Source organism: Crocuta crocuta, unplaced genomic scaffold (genome assembly GCF_008692635.1).
Source record: "Crocuta crocuta isolate KB4526 unplaced genomic scaffold, BGI_CrCroc_1.0 scaffold30, whole genome shotgun sequence".
Classification (NCBI taxonomy): domain Eukaryota; kingdom Metazoa; phylum Chordata; class Mammalia; order Carnivora; family Hyaenidae; genus Crocuta; species Crocuta crocuta.
The window spans coordinates 14,892,776-14,906,956 of record NW_027528345.1 but is presented as its reverse complement, the minus strand read 5'-3'; the positions used below and the strand labels follow the sequence as shown (position 1 = coordinate 14,906,956).

The 14,181-nt window shown below is 36.2% G+C and overlaps 2 protein-coding genes across 2 annotated transcripts; both read right to left on the bottom strand.

Annotated features, from left to right (window-relative positions):
- Window positions 1-1,234: 1,234 nt before the first annotated feature.
- On the bottom strand, window positions 1,235-2,182 carry LOC144222936 (olfactory receptor OR9H1-like). Its single transcript, XM_077753647.1, has one exon. The coding sequence runs from the start codon at window positions 2,180-2,182 to the stop codon at window positions 1,235-1,237; it is 948 nt and encodes a 315-aa protein (XP_077609773.1).
- Window positions 2,183-13,245: 11,063 nt separating this feature from the next.
- On the bottom strand, window positions 13,246-14,181 carry LOC144222935 (olfactory receptor 9S13-like). Its single transcript, XM_077753646.1, has one exon. It carries the CDS (start codon window positions 14,179-14,181, stop codon window positions 13,246-13,248), a length of 936 nt encoding a protein of 311 aa, XP_077609772.1.

Genomic DNA, 14,181 nt, shown 5'->3' with positions numbered 1-14,181 from the left:
AGGACAAAAATAGGATAAAGTTTTAAGGATTAGTAATACAAAGTATAAATAACCAAACACACTGAAAGAATTAAATTATTATAAGCCATGATTTTATGACATTCTATGGCAATAGTCTTTCAAATTTAGAGAAAAATAAGGATTTTCAATCAATACACAATCTGTGAAGATGATCCCAGAAAGTAAATAAACAGTAATGAGACCCATACACATAAGCAATACTGGAAAGATTATCAAACATTTGTTGTTAAGACTCCCATGACGGGGCACTGGCTAAGCATCTGACTCTTGATTTTGGCTCGAGTCATGATCTCAGTGTGAGATTGAGCCCTGCATTGAGACCTGTGCTTACAGTACAGAGCACTCTTGGGATTCTTTCTCTCCCTCTCTCTCTGCCTCTTCCCCACACTCGCCGTCTCTCTCAAAATAAAAAAACATTAAAAAAAAAAAAAAAGACCTTCATGACAAGATAGTTTTACATATCACATTTATTTATTTATTTTTTGTTTTTGCTTCTTGGTGCAATCATTAATGTTTAGACCATGAAAAGACATTATGAAGGATATTATTGATATAATACTTTGTATAATACAGTCAAAGCAAATAATCTATAATACCATAGTATCTTGAAATCTCATTTGCAAAGACTGGACAGTGGCCAACTTGATTTTGATTTGGAGAAGCCAAAAAACAGAACATTCAGTAGTGTCTCTCCCCCTTTCTTCCTCCCCAGGATATAGATGGAGATCTAAATATTTACACATATTCATATATATTTGTAGGTACTATATTAATAAATTGAATGTGTGTATTAATTTAGTATACTGTATTTTAAGTTATAATTTTGCATATGCATACACCTAAGAAAAATAAAACATGAACAATGAACCTACATAATAACTAGACATCACTCCATGAAATAATTATGTAGAAATATGAAAACCTATTTTGATTTTTAAATTTATTTCTAAAGAATCTATTGATATTATATTGCTGGAAGGGTGTTGGGTGGGGGCATGGGTCGCATGGATGATGGGCACTAAGGAGGGCACTTCACTTGTTGGGATGGCACTGAGTGTTATATGTAAGTGATGAATCACTAAATTCTACTCCTGAAAAAAAAAACACCTTTGATCTTCAAAATTTTTGGATGGCCTTAGTTGAAACTATTCTATAACAAATTATTGAAAATATTGCTTTTAGTCTATTCTACACTTTTATAGATGGCTGGATGTCAATGAAAAGATAATTTTCTCAACAGTATCCTTTTCACAGCATATTTCACCTCTCTATTCCTGAGGCTATAAATCAGTGGATTCAACATGGGGATGATAAGGGTATAGAACACAGCTATAATCTTGCTTTTCTCTGGTGAGGAGATGGCCCCAGGTTGGGCGTACATGAAGAAGACTGTCCCATAGAATAAGCTTACCACAGTGATGTGAGAGCTGCAAGTGGAGAAGGTCTTACCCCTGCCATGGGCCGAGGGGATCTTCAGGACGGTGGACAGGATGTAAGCATAGGAAACCACAATGACAGTTGTGGTGGTGACGATGATGAGGGCAGAGAGAATGAAGAGCACAATCTCGTTCACAGATGTGTCAGTGCAGGAGATCTTGATCAGGGCTGGGACATCACAGAAAAAGTGGTCCAGTCTGTTTTCTCCACAGAAATGCAGACTGAAGGTGAAACCTGTTTGGACCATGGAGTTGATGCCTCCACAGATATAAGAGCCAATCACCAGACGAGTACAAGCCTGCTGAGACATACGTACGGTATAGAGGAAGGGCGAGCAAATGGCTGAGAAACGATCATATGCCATCACGGCTAGAAGAAAGCCTTCAGTCCCAACACAAAGAGCGAAGAAAAAGAATTGTGTTGCACAACCATTGTAGGAAATTTTCTTGTCCTTGGACGAGAAAGTAGCCAGAGTTTTGGGAGCAATGACTGTGGAGTAGCAGAGATCTAAATAGGACAAATTTCTGAGAAAGAAATACATAGGCGTATGAAGTCTGGAGTCTATTTTAATGACAATTATCATGCTGATATTTCCCACCACGATGACCATGTAGACGAGCAAGAAGAATAAGAATAAGAAAATCTGTACATCTGGAGATGTTCTGAATCCCAGCAGAATAAACTCTGTCAGTTCTGAGTAATTCCTATTCAGCTCTTCCTTCATAGCTGAGACCTATCTGAGAAAATGAGTGGATGATCATGAAGCCTGTGGAATGCCTTGTTTACTTTTGGTTCCTGAAGTTCCCAGTAAATGAAAAAAAATGCTAAGTATCCTTGGCTACACACTTGACAGACCTGGGAGTACCAGTACCCAAGTATGTCATATATTTTGTACTTAGTGGCATTACACTATGGGAAATGAGGATGGGCAAAGGATGTGTGGGACTGTGACAACATCAGTCATTTTATGCCATTTGTTCAGAGCTGTGGAATCAGATGGACTGAGTCCAAATCTTGCCTCTTTCAATCTAATAGAATCCAAGATAATGACCTGCACTCCCAATGTCTTAAAGTCTTCTGTCAGATGGAAGATCATAATAATACCTATATTATGGGATTACTGTGAGGATATCATGAGACTGAGAGTGAAAAGCAATATTTGCAATTACTAGAACATCTTAAAGCATAATAGATATAGTCAAATAAATAAACCAGTAAACAAACACGTAGAAAAGTATTTTTGTGTTAGGAATGGAACACTGGAGGAAAACACAAGTCATTTCCTTTCCCACTACAAGATTAATTTGGTTCTCAAAACATTCTCCTACTTAAAAGACATGAGAAAACATGGGATTACTGTTTCATGAGGCAGAATGAAGCATCAGTCTCAAAGAAAGTCACACGAAATAATCAGTCAAACTCCTACACTAATGCTCTGTTCAACCTCTACTTCCTACTTCATCTCCTGCAAATCTCCAATCACTGATTCTGGTACCTCCACTCCCTTGTTGACAGCCAAACTTCAGCATGTCTTTGTCTTTTCCTGTCAAATGCTAACATCTAGGTTATAGAAATAATTCTGTTTATGTAGAGGTATTATGGTTGAATTCAAGCTTACCTTTCCCAATAAGAAGTCACTTTTTTCCTCATATATGTGTTAATTAAACTGAAGACATTAATGCAAATAAATAGAGCAAAAATACCAATATTACATAGGTTTTGCCTTTTGCTTTTTTTTAATAACTATCCATCTTAATATCAAGCAATAAAGAGGCAGATGGATAAAATATCAATAATTTAGGGGGAACCTGGGTGGCTTAGTTGGTTGGGCCTCTGGCTCTTGGTTTCAACTCAGGTCATAATCTCATGGTTTGTTAGTTGGAGTCCCAAGTCCGACTCTGCACTGACGGTGTGGAACCTGCTTGGAATTGTCTCTCTCCTTCTCTCTCTACCCTTTGTCACTCTCTCTCTTTCTCTCTCTCTCTCAGAAATAAATAAAACATTTAAAAACATAAAAAATAAATAAAAGAACTCTTTTAAAACGTTAGTAATTTTTAAATATCAGAAATATTAAATTCGGGGCACCTGGGTGGCTCAGTTGGTTAAGTGTCCGACTTTGGCTCAGATCATGATCTCACTGGGTTCAAGCGCTGTGTCCGGCTCTGTGCTGACAGCTCAGAGCCTGGAGCCTATTTCAGATTCTGTGTCTCCCTTGCTCTCTGACCCTCCCTTACTTGTGCTCTGTCTCTTTCTCTTTCTCTCTCAAAAATAAATAAACATCAAAGAAAATTTTAAAAAAGAAATATTAAATTCAAGTGAAATACAATAAATTTTATAATTCTGTGGTTCCATTACTTTATTTTATTTCTGAACTGACAACTTTTTTTTCCTTCAAGGAAATTATTATCATATTTGAAGTCACATTTTTACTAGAAATTTTCATAAAATTAAAAGTATGATAGAGTCAGAAGTAAAACTGGTATGGCTTCTGTCACTATTTTTGTGTGTGTAAAGTCAAAGTTTTATTAGTTAAAAGTGTGACATTTGTTTTTTTAAAGTGTGACATTTTAACTCACATAAATCTGAATTTTAACCCATGTCATGTCATTCACTGGCTAAGTAATCTTAAGCAAATTATTCAAATTTCATGAGCCTTGGTTTTCTCATCAGCAAAGTATGTCTCAGAATATTTACCCCCATAGCATTGTTACTATATGGATTAAATTAAATGGTGTGTTTAAATTAAATGAAATATATAGCAACTGGGAAGAAAACAGTGCTCAATAAATAATGGATCTATGAAAGATTAATAGAAAAAAAAGAAAGGTTTGCTAAGTTAAGAAAACTATCTTCAGAAAAGGTTGATGTTCAAACACCATGTACCTTACTTGAGATCCAGCAGATTCCAAAAGAAGCTTCGTTGAAAATTTTTAATAGTTGGTTATCGCTTTAAAGGAAGCTTTGACAAAAGTGTAGTTAATTACAAAACTGCTTTGCAGTATATATTAGACTTGTTCCACTCTCTGAGTACATTCAATAAATAGATTTTTTAAATTTCTCTGTGTCATGTACCTCTTTTTTACTTATTTGAACCAAAAGGAAATCTTAGTCTGGGTCTGAAGTTTGAAAATCAAGAAATACCTTACTCTTTATATTCTACAAAGACAGAACTGACAAATCCTCTTACATGTGATCTGCCATAAATTTGATCTAGCCATTTTATTATTCTTAAAACCAATAAAGTAGATTATATATATGTATATGTGTATATATATATATATATGTATTTCTATGTATATACATATACATACACACACATACACGTCGAATGATTTTGAAAAGTAAGAAGGCCCTGGAGGTCAATTAGGTCAGCATTTGCAAAACTTCCCCATACCTCAGAATCAGCTGGGGAGGCTTTGTTTTGCTCTGCTTTTAATACTGGATCACACCTCATTCTTAATTAATCTTAATGTTGAAAATTATCTATTAGTGAGATGAATGTGGAAAAGCATTCATATGTACTTTAAGATTTCCAAATGACTTAAGATATCAGTCTCCATGTAGAAGTTTGAGAATCAGTGAATTTAGTCTTCCGTTTGCTTCCTAGAATAATAGCAATTGAGTCACTCAAAGTCAATCAAAATCATTATTAATTATAAAGATTCTCCTAAAAGGATACTCCTCATCCTTCAGGCATTGTTTTAAAAATACTGCTTCCAGGAATTTCTGTCTTTATCCAACACAAATATGTAATAACTATAACCTATTTCTTGCTTTTCTGATGCAGTGGATGTTTGTTTCTTTGTTTTATTTTTTTTATTAGAGAGAAAAAGAGAATAAATGGGAGAGGGACAGAAAGACAGAGAAACGTAAGCAGTCTCCGCACTGAACCTGAGCCTGATGCAAGGCTTGATCTGATGACCATGGGCTCATGACCTGAGCCTAAATTGAGAGTTGGTTGCTCAACTGACAGAGCCACCAAGGCACCCCAGATGCAATGGATTTTTAAACTAGATTACTACATGTTGCTTAGATAAACCAGGTTCACCCCACTTCTTAGGCATTCTCTTTATTTATATTCCACTCTATACATCTACTTTTATCTTGGGCTCTAAAAGACATTTTAAAGAATGCTATAAAAGTAGACAGTATATTTTATATATAGTAAAAATGTCTTGGTCTGGAATATTTGAAGAAGCTTCTGAGACTTTATGAAACCCCAATAATAAATAAAATTTTGTTCATTTATTTTTAAAAACATTATTTTTGATATTTATTTATTTTGAGTGACAGAAACAGAGCATGAGTGGGGGAGGGTCAGAAAGAGAGAGAAGTATACACAGAATCCAAACCAGGCTCCAGGCTCTGAGCTGTCAGCACAGAGCCAGACTTTGGGCTCTAACACACAAACACAAGATCATGACCTGAGCCGAAGTTGGACACTTAACCAACTGAGCCATCAGGTGCCCTCCAAAATTTGCTCATTTAAATGACAGATTAAAGGCATCTGGGTGGCTCAATTGGTTGAATGTCCAACTCTTGATTTCATCACAGGTCATGATCTTGCAGTCATGAGATCAAGCCCCACGTCAGACTGACAGCACAGAGCCTACTTGGGAATCTCTCTCTGCTCCTCCCCCACTCTCTCTCACTCAAAAATAAACTCTATAAATAAATAAATAAATGACAAATAGCTATTATGATTTATATGAAATTTTAAAAACAACTCCTTACCTAAAATTATTAGTAATAAAAGTTATAATTGATACACCTAGAAATCAAGAATAATTGGACAATGAAAGCAAAGAATATGAGTAATTTTTTTACCCTTTCAGTTTTTCAAATTTTTTTTATTAAAAAATTTTTTATAGTTTATTTATTTTTGAGACAGAGACAGAGCATGAATGGGGAGGGGCAGAGAAAGAGGGAGCCACAGAATCCGAAACAGGCTCCAGGTTCTGAACTGTCAGCATAGAGCCCAATGCGGGGCTCAAACTCACAAACCATGAGATCATGGCCTGAGCCAAAGTCGGATGCCCAGCTGACTGAGCCACTCAGATGCCCCTCAAATTATTTTTTAAACATCTTATTTATTTGTTTTGATATAGAAAGGTAGAGTGTGAGCAAGAGAGGGGGGAGAGAGAGAGGGAGAGAGAATGTTAAGCAGGCTCCATGCTCAGCATGAAGCTCAATGCAGGGCTTGATCTCACCTCCATGAGATCATGGCCTGAACAGAAATCAGGAGTCAGATGTTTAACCTGCTGAACCACCCCAGTGCCCCTGCAAATTATTTTTTAATGTGCATCATTCAGTCAATTAATATCATCACATACATGGTATAGAATTAATAGTAAATTTATTTTATTATTTCTGTTTTATAAATTTGTTGTGTATATAAATCATATTTTACAAACTACCTTATAATATCTACCAACTACTTTAAAATGCTGTAACACTCTTACTGTACTGATGTACAGTTACTTGAGTATTCTTGCATTATATATCTTCATTGTCTTAAACTTTTAATTTTGACTTTTTACTTAAATCTGTTTTTCTTTGAGTGCTTATATACTCAGTTCTACCAGCACTCATAATTTCTCCCCAACACCAGGTATCAAACATATTTAAATTTCTTATTTTTAAAAAATTTATTCATTTATTTTGAGAGAAACAGAATATATGCAAGGGAGGGGCAGAGAAAGAGAGAGAAAGGGAGAATCCCAAACAGGCTCTGCATGATCAGTGTGCAGAGTCCTACATGGGGCTTGAACTCACGAAACGGTGAGATCCTGACCTAAGTCAAAATCAAGAGTTGACGGCTTAACAAATTGAGCCACACAGGCGCCCCTTAAATTTCTTATTTTGGCATACGCTTTTCACTATCTCTACTTTAGAAAAAAAAATTTTAATGTTTATTTTTGAGAGAGAGAGAGAGTATGGGGGGGTCGGGGCACAAAGAGAAAGGAAGACACAGAATCTGAAGCAGCTTCCAGGCTCTAAGCTGTCAGCACAGAGCCCTACTCATGGTTTGAACCCACGAACTGTGAGATCATGACCTGAGCTAAAGTCGGAAGCTTAACTGACTGAGCCACCCAAGCGCCCCTCCACTTTTTTTTAAAGTTTATTTATTTATTTTGAGAGAGAGTGTGTGCATGCATAAGTGGGGGAGGGGCAGAGAGAATCCCAAGCAGACTCCTTACTGATTGCACCAGTCTGGCAAGGCGGGGAGGGTGTGACGTTGGACTCAATCTTAGGAATCATGAGATCATGACCTGAACAGAAATCAAGAGTCAGACACTGAAGCAACTGANTTCATTGTCCAATCACATATATTGTTTGTTTGGAAGCTGGACATAACAAAAGTAACTTCTCATAGAGTTGCTGTGTGGATTAAATAAATTAATATATGTAAACTTAGCACACACACACACACACACATACAAGGTATCATTTTTATTATATCTCACATATACTATGAAATATTAAGCTACATAGTGACAGCAGAAATGATATTACACTAATAATACTCAATAACAAGAAGGGAAAAAAAGATAAAAAGATAAAAGATGAAACATAAAAAGGAGGGGAAGTAGTAATCTTTTGCTTCAAAACAAATTTTAAAAGAACCTCATTTGGTTTGAAGAAAATGAATTGTTATCAAGGGATGATGTCTGTCTTCCCAAAGTGCAAGAGTGGCAGACTAGAATAAGTGTAGTTTTACTGTCCAGAAAAGAGGATTAATAACACCCGTGAGGTAAAAAGACCTGAGACCTGTGAACGCAAACGTGGAGACTTACATTTTCAAAAATAAGAAAAGGCGCATGACTGACTCCTGCTGCAGTGATTCCCAGAAAGGAAATGAAGACTCATTCCTGGTCTACGAATGATGGACACTAAATCATTTGTGCCATAGAATCAAAGAGAATTCTCTGGGATGGAATACAAAATGCTGAGAACTTAGAGAAGTGGTCTTCAGAATCAAAGTGTGATTCCCCCAAAGAATTTGGCCTTCAGAGAGTGAGATCATTCTTCAAAAAAAAGGAAGAGATATAAATAACTTTCTTCCCTGAACTTTATGCAGCCTGTGAAGGCAACTTCATCAACAATAGAACAGTTTTATCCACTGAAAATTCAGACTTAATCGCCTTCAGTGACTCTTCAATGTTCAATGAAAAGCAATGGGCACATTGACCCTACCTATGGAAGCCCATAGTCAAACTGGTAATTTAAAAAAAAGTCTAACTAAAATAACTGTTTTCTTACAACTCAGGCAAATTGAAAAAGAAGTTTAATTTGCCTTGGGAAATGGAAAAGATATGAGTAGACTTCTGATTCTGTTCAAGAAGAAGTCATAGGAGCCTAAATCAACAAAAAGGGAACATTTCTCTCTCTGTTTCTCACTCTGGCTCTCACCACCTCTATCTATCTATCTATCTATCTATCTATCTATCTATCTATCTATCTATCTATCATCTGTCACCTATTTATGGCACAAACACACAAACAGACACACATATACATACAAATATATACACATATACATCCAAGACATCGGATAGTTAAGACAATGAAGGAGAGTCCTAAAAGATGGGAAAGAAATGTGGTAAGCCCAATGAGTACCCCAGTTTATTTCACTGAGAATACTTCAAAAAATTGAAATTGTGGTTAAAAAGGATCCCACAAAGAAAAACTCCAACGTGGCTCACTGGTAAATTCTACCAAACATCTGAGCAAAAACTTAGTAACAATTCTGCATGAACTTTCCCAAAGAATTTAAAACAAGAAAATACTTCCTAATTGATTCTATGAGGCTAGTGTAATGTTAGTGGTAAACTAGATAGAAAAAGAACAAGATAACTAATAGCCAATATCTGTTGTGAACATAGATGCAAAATTTCTAAACAAAATTTTAGTAAATTCAAATTGAAAAAGATAAAAACTATAATACACCATGACCAGGTAGGGGTTATCCTAGGGGAGAAAGCAGGTTTAACATTCAAAAATAAAATAATTTAATTTCCTATATTTAATTTATAAAACTATAAACAAATTAAAATAGGTTTAAATTATATTTAATAAACTGAATGTATTTTATATATGAAAAATATTTACTACATAAATTCATATATATTTTATATATCATATATAAACATATGTGATACATAAAGATACATATTATATATACGCATATGTGTGTGTGTATGTGCCTGTGTATATGTGGTTGACCCTTGGACAACATGGGGGTCAGGGGTGTCAAATCCCCCCACACAGTTGAAAATCCACATATAACACTTGATTCCCCAAAAACCTTACTAATAGTCTACTATTGACCAGAAGCCTTACAGATAACATAAGCACATTGATTAACACATATTTTTATGCTGTATGTATTATATACTATACTCTTGAAATAAAGAAGATAAAGATAATGTTACTAAGAAAATTATAAGGAAGAGAAAATGCATTTACAGTACTGTTTTGTAAAAAAATGTGCGTATAAGAAGACTCACACAATTCCAAAGTGTTGTTCAAGAAACAACTGTGTATATACATAATCATATATATGTATATATGTGTGTGTGTGCATGTGCATATATATATATGTAAAATCATCTCAATAGATGTGGAAAAGCATTTGACAAAACCAGACATTCATATCTGATAACAACTCTCAGCAACTTCCCTCAGCTTAATAAAGAGCAACTATCCAAAACCCATTAAGTGTTATACCCCATAAGGAGGAAAGACTGACTTACTTCTAATATCAGGAACAAGAAAAAGAGCTAGGAAATTTTAAATGTAATTGATATTAGTTCAGCAGAAGCCTCAGAAGATTCAGCATTGTACACAATTTTGTTGAAAGAAAGTTTTGCTTTTTCAAACACCACATCCAATGAGTTTTGATTTAATGGAACAACTATTGTAATGGCTTGTTTAGTGTAATCCCCTTGCATCAAATTACATTTAGTGATAGCACGTCAAACCAAAGATTTCTCCCAACTATTTGAAAAAAAAGAATGAAAAAAAGAAAGAGAGGAAGGAAGGAGAGAAAGAGGGAGGGAAGGAAGGGAGAAAGGAAGAAAGATAGAGGGAGAGAGGAAAGAAAGGACATGCAAACCTCTATAGTGATTTGTGTTGAAAACTTTACCACTAGGTAAGCAGTTTAATGAGAAGATTAAAGGGGTATTGATTGATATAGTAAACATTGGTATATAAACATTACTTAACAAATGGTTAAATACTTTTATTATCGTCACTTTTGGGAACCACTAAAGCCACTCAATCATTAGTCAAACTCTTCGCATAATAGAAACTCCGTGTCCAGGTGGTATCTCCCATCAGTTCTCACAAACTTTCAAAGAGGAAATAATTTCAATGCTATACAGTCTCTTCTTCAGAATAAAAAAGGAGGAAAATGTCTCCATCTTTTAATGATGTTCAGACGAGCCTGAGTCCAAAATGCGCTCTAATTAGTATGAGAAAACCAAATAATGCTCTGTCTCGGTGATAAACATATACAATTCTAATAAAATTCAGTAAAATCCTATGAAAATATATCTCAAGATAAGACAAATTCAGAAATAATATAATTGGGAAATATTCCATCTTCTACACATCCCTTTTCTGAAACAAGGGACGAGATCTTACATGATTTATTTTTGGTGAAGGAAAAGCACAAAAAGACTGGCAACTGCAGACAGCTTTCCCTCAGGAGACAGAGAGGAATAGGGCAACTTTCCACATGTCTGCTTATACTCAACCAATCTCCCTTGCTCAGGACAATACGATGGGGGTGGAAGCCACGTCACTAGGAAATACTTTGAATTCTTCGCCACTGTTCTGGAAGTTCCATTCTGCCACAGTACCCAGACGCTTCACTTCAGACTTCGTAGGAATGGACGACAGCCACCAGATGGCAGCAACTGCAGCTGTGTCCAAGGTTTGCTTCTGGAGCCAGAACCCTCCAGGAGTCCTGAGCAGTTCTGTACACCCATGCCTGGATCCTGTCATTCACCTCACAAAAATTAGGCACTTACGTTAGCAAAGAATATCATGGAACTCCTCCGATCCTGTTAAAGCAGGATTTTAAAGCTTTAGAAAATTATATTCAGTGGTATATAAAGTGTCATACGTTATGACAAATCAGGGCAAAACTTGTGTTTCCTCTCCACATACTTTTAGGTAAAAAAATTCTAACCAATGGAGGGGTGCCTGGGTGGCTCAGTCAGTTAAGTGTCTGACTTTGGCTCAGGTCGTGATCTCATGATTTGTGAGTCCAAGCCCCATGTCGGCTCTGTGCTGACAGCTCAGAGCCTGGAGCCTGCTTACAATTCTGTGTCTCCCACTCTCTGTGTTCCTCCCCTACTCATACTCTGTCTCTCTCTCTCTTTCTCTCAAAAATAAAAAACATCGAAAAAACTTTAAAAAAGATATTTCTAGCCGATGGAAAAAAAAGCTTGAGTAAGGACCTCAGTCCACACCAAATAGAAAATCGCTTTTATAATAACTAAAATTCAAATATATTACATAAAAACATTAATATTTGAAAATATTTATCTGATTTTGAATGGGTAAGTATATGTAATAAATTAAAAGTAAAAAGAACCAATAAATAAAATAGTATGCAAATGTCATACTGCTCTATATGCAAAATTGATTAAAATTTAATAAGAAAATAAATACAGGATTATATTTGCACAATTAATGACAAGATACTGGGTCAGATTCACTATAGTTTCAAGACTGGCCACATATCTATATGTCCCTTCAGAAATAGTTGTTTCTAGATTGTGAGGTTATATTTTTAGAATATTCCACATGCTTTGCTGTATGTTTGAATAATAAAAGATCCGGTGCCATATTAGTGTTGCATTTTGGCTATGCCAAGCTCCTTAGTCCCTGACTGCATTTGAAAATGGTGATAAAAATGATATATGCTTTTTATGCTTCAGCTTTTACTGTAAAACCTTTTATATTAACAAGAAAATGAAGAAATAAAAATTAATAAAGATTATTGACACATATTTTCATGTGAATATTGTTCTCAAATAAGATATCGTTGGTCGTGTTTTTACAGCAGTAGTAATGCTAAGGATGGTACTTTTCATGACATAAACCTGGATCTCTGGGAAAGAAGGGAGACTTTACTTACAAGGGTTCTATGTAACCATCACTGTTCTGTTTTGCCACCTACACAATGTGGCTGTTCTCCTTTCCAAACAAATACCAGGGAGCACCTGGGTGGCTCAGTCAGTTAAATATCCAACTCTTGACTTCGGCTTAGGTCATCACGTCACAGATTGTGAATTCAAGTCCCATATGGGGCTCTGTACTGACCATGTGGATGGAGCCTGCTTGGAATTCTCTTTCTCCCCCTCTCTCTGCCCCTCCCCCACTCGTGCTCACTCACTCTGTCTCTCTCTCTCTCTCTCTCAAAATAAAATGCTTTAAAAAATATATCAGTTTACTTGCTTTGTAAAACCGGGAAGCTAAAGAATCATTCACACAGATGTAATATTTTAATTATTATAGACTATCAGCTCTTACTATTTACTTCTTAAAGCAAAATTGAAGTAAAAACATTATCACATCAGAAATTGAAAACAGATAATGCTTTCATATATTCTAAGCATAGAAATACCATTCTGTAACACTTAGAAAAACATTTGTTGCTGTGTATAAAAATATCTTTGATAATACTAATTTTACAAGAACAAGGATAACTGGGACCCTTAGAAAACAAAATGTGTCCACTGAATGGTGGTTTTACAAATACCAGGGGAGGAATCATTTCCTGCGTAGTATTCTTTCCATAGCATCTTTCACATCTCTGTTTCTCAGACTGTATATTAGAGGGTTTAGCATTGGTATTACCAGTGTGTACAGCACAGCTACTATCTTGTTTGACTTTGGCGAGGAGATGGCCCCAGGCTGGGCATACATGAAGAACACGGCCCCGTAGAATAAACTCACCACTGCTATATGGGAGCCACAGGTAGAGAAGGTCTTACCCCTGCCACGGGTGGAGGGGATCTTCAGGACGGTGGACAGGATGTAAGCATAGGAAACCACAATGACAGTTGTGGTGGTGACGATGATGAGGGCAGAGAGAATGAAGAGCACAATCTCGTTCACAGATGTGTCCGTGCATGAGATTTTGATCAGGGCTGGGACGTCACAGAAAAAGTGGTCCAGTCTGTTTTCTCCACAGAAACGCAAGCTGAAGGTGAAACCTGTTTGGACCATGGAGTTGATGCTTCCACAGGTATAGGATCCAGTCACCAACTGAGCACAGACTTTCTGAGACATGTGCACAGGGTAAAGAAGAGGGGAGCAAATGGCTGAGAATCGATCAAATGCCATGACAGCCAGAAGAAAGCCTTCAGTTGTGACAAACAGGGCAAAGAAGAAAAATTGGGCTGCGCAGCCATTGTAAGAAATTTTCTTTTCCTTTGATAGAAAGTTGGCTAAAGTTTTGGGAGCAATGACTGTGGAGTAGCAGAGATCTAAATAGGACAAGTTTCTGAGGAAGAAATACATAGGCGTATGAAGTCTGGAGTCCACCTTAATGACAATTATCATGCTAATATTTCCCACCACAGTGACCATGTAGATGAGCAAGAACACTAGGAATAAGAGGATTTGTGCTTGTGGAGGGGTTATGAATCCTAGTAGAACGAACTCAGTCACTTCTGTGTAATTCCTATTAAGCTCACTCTTCAT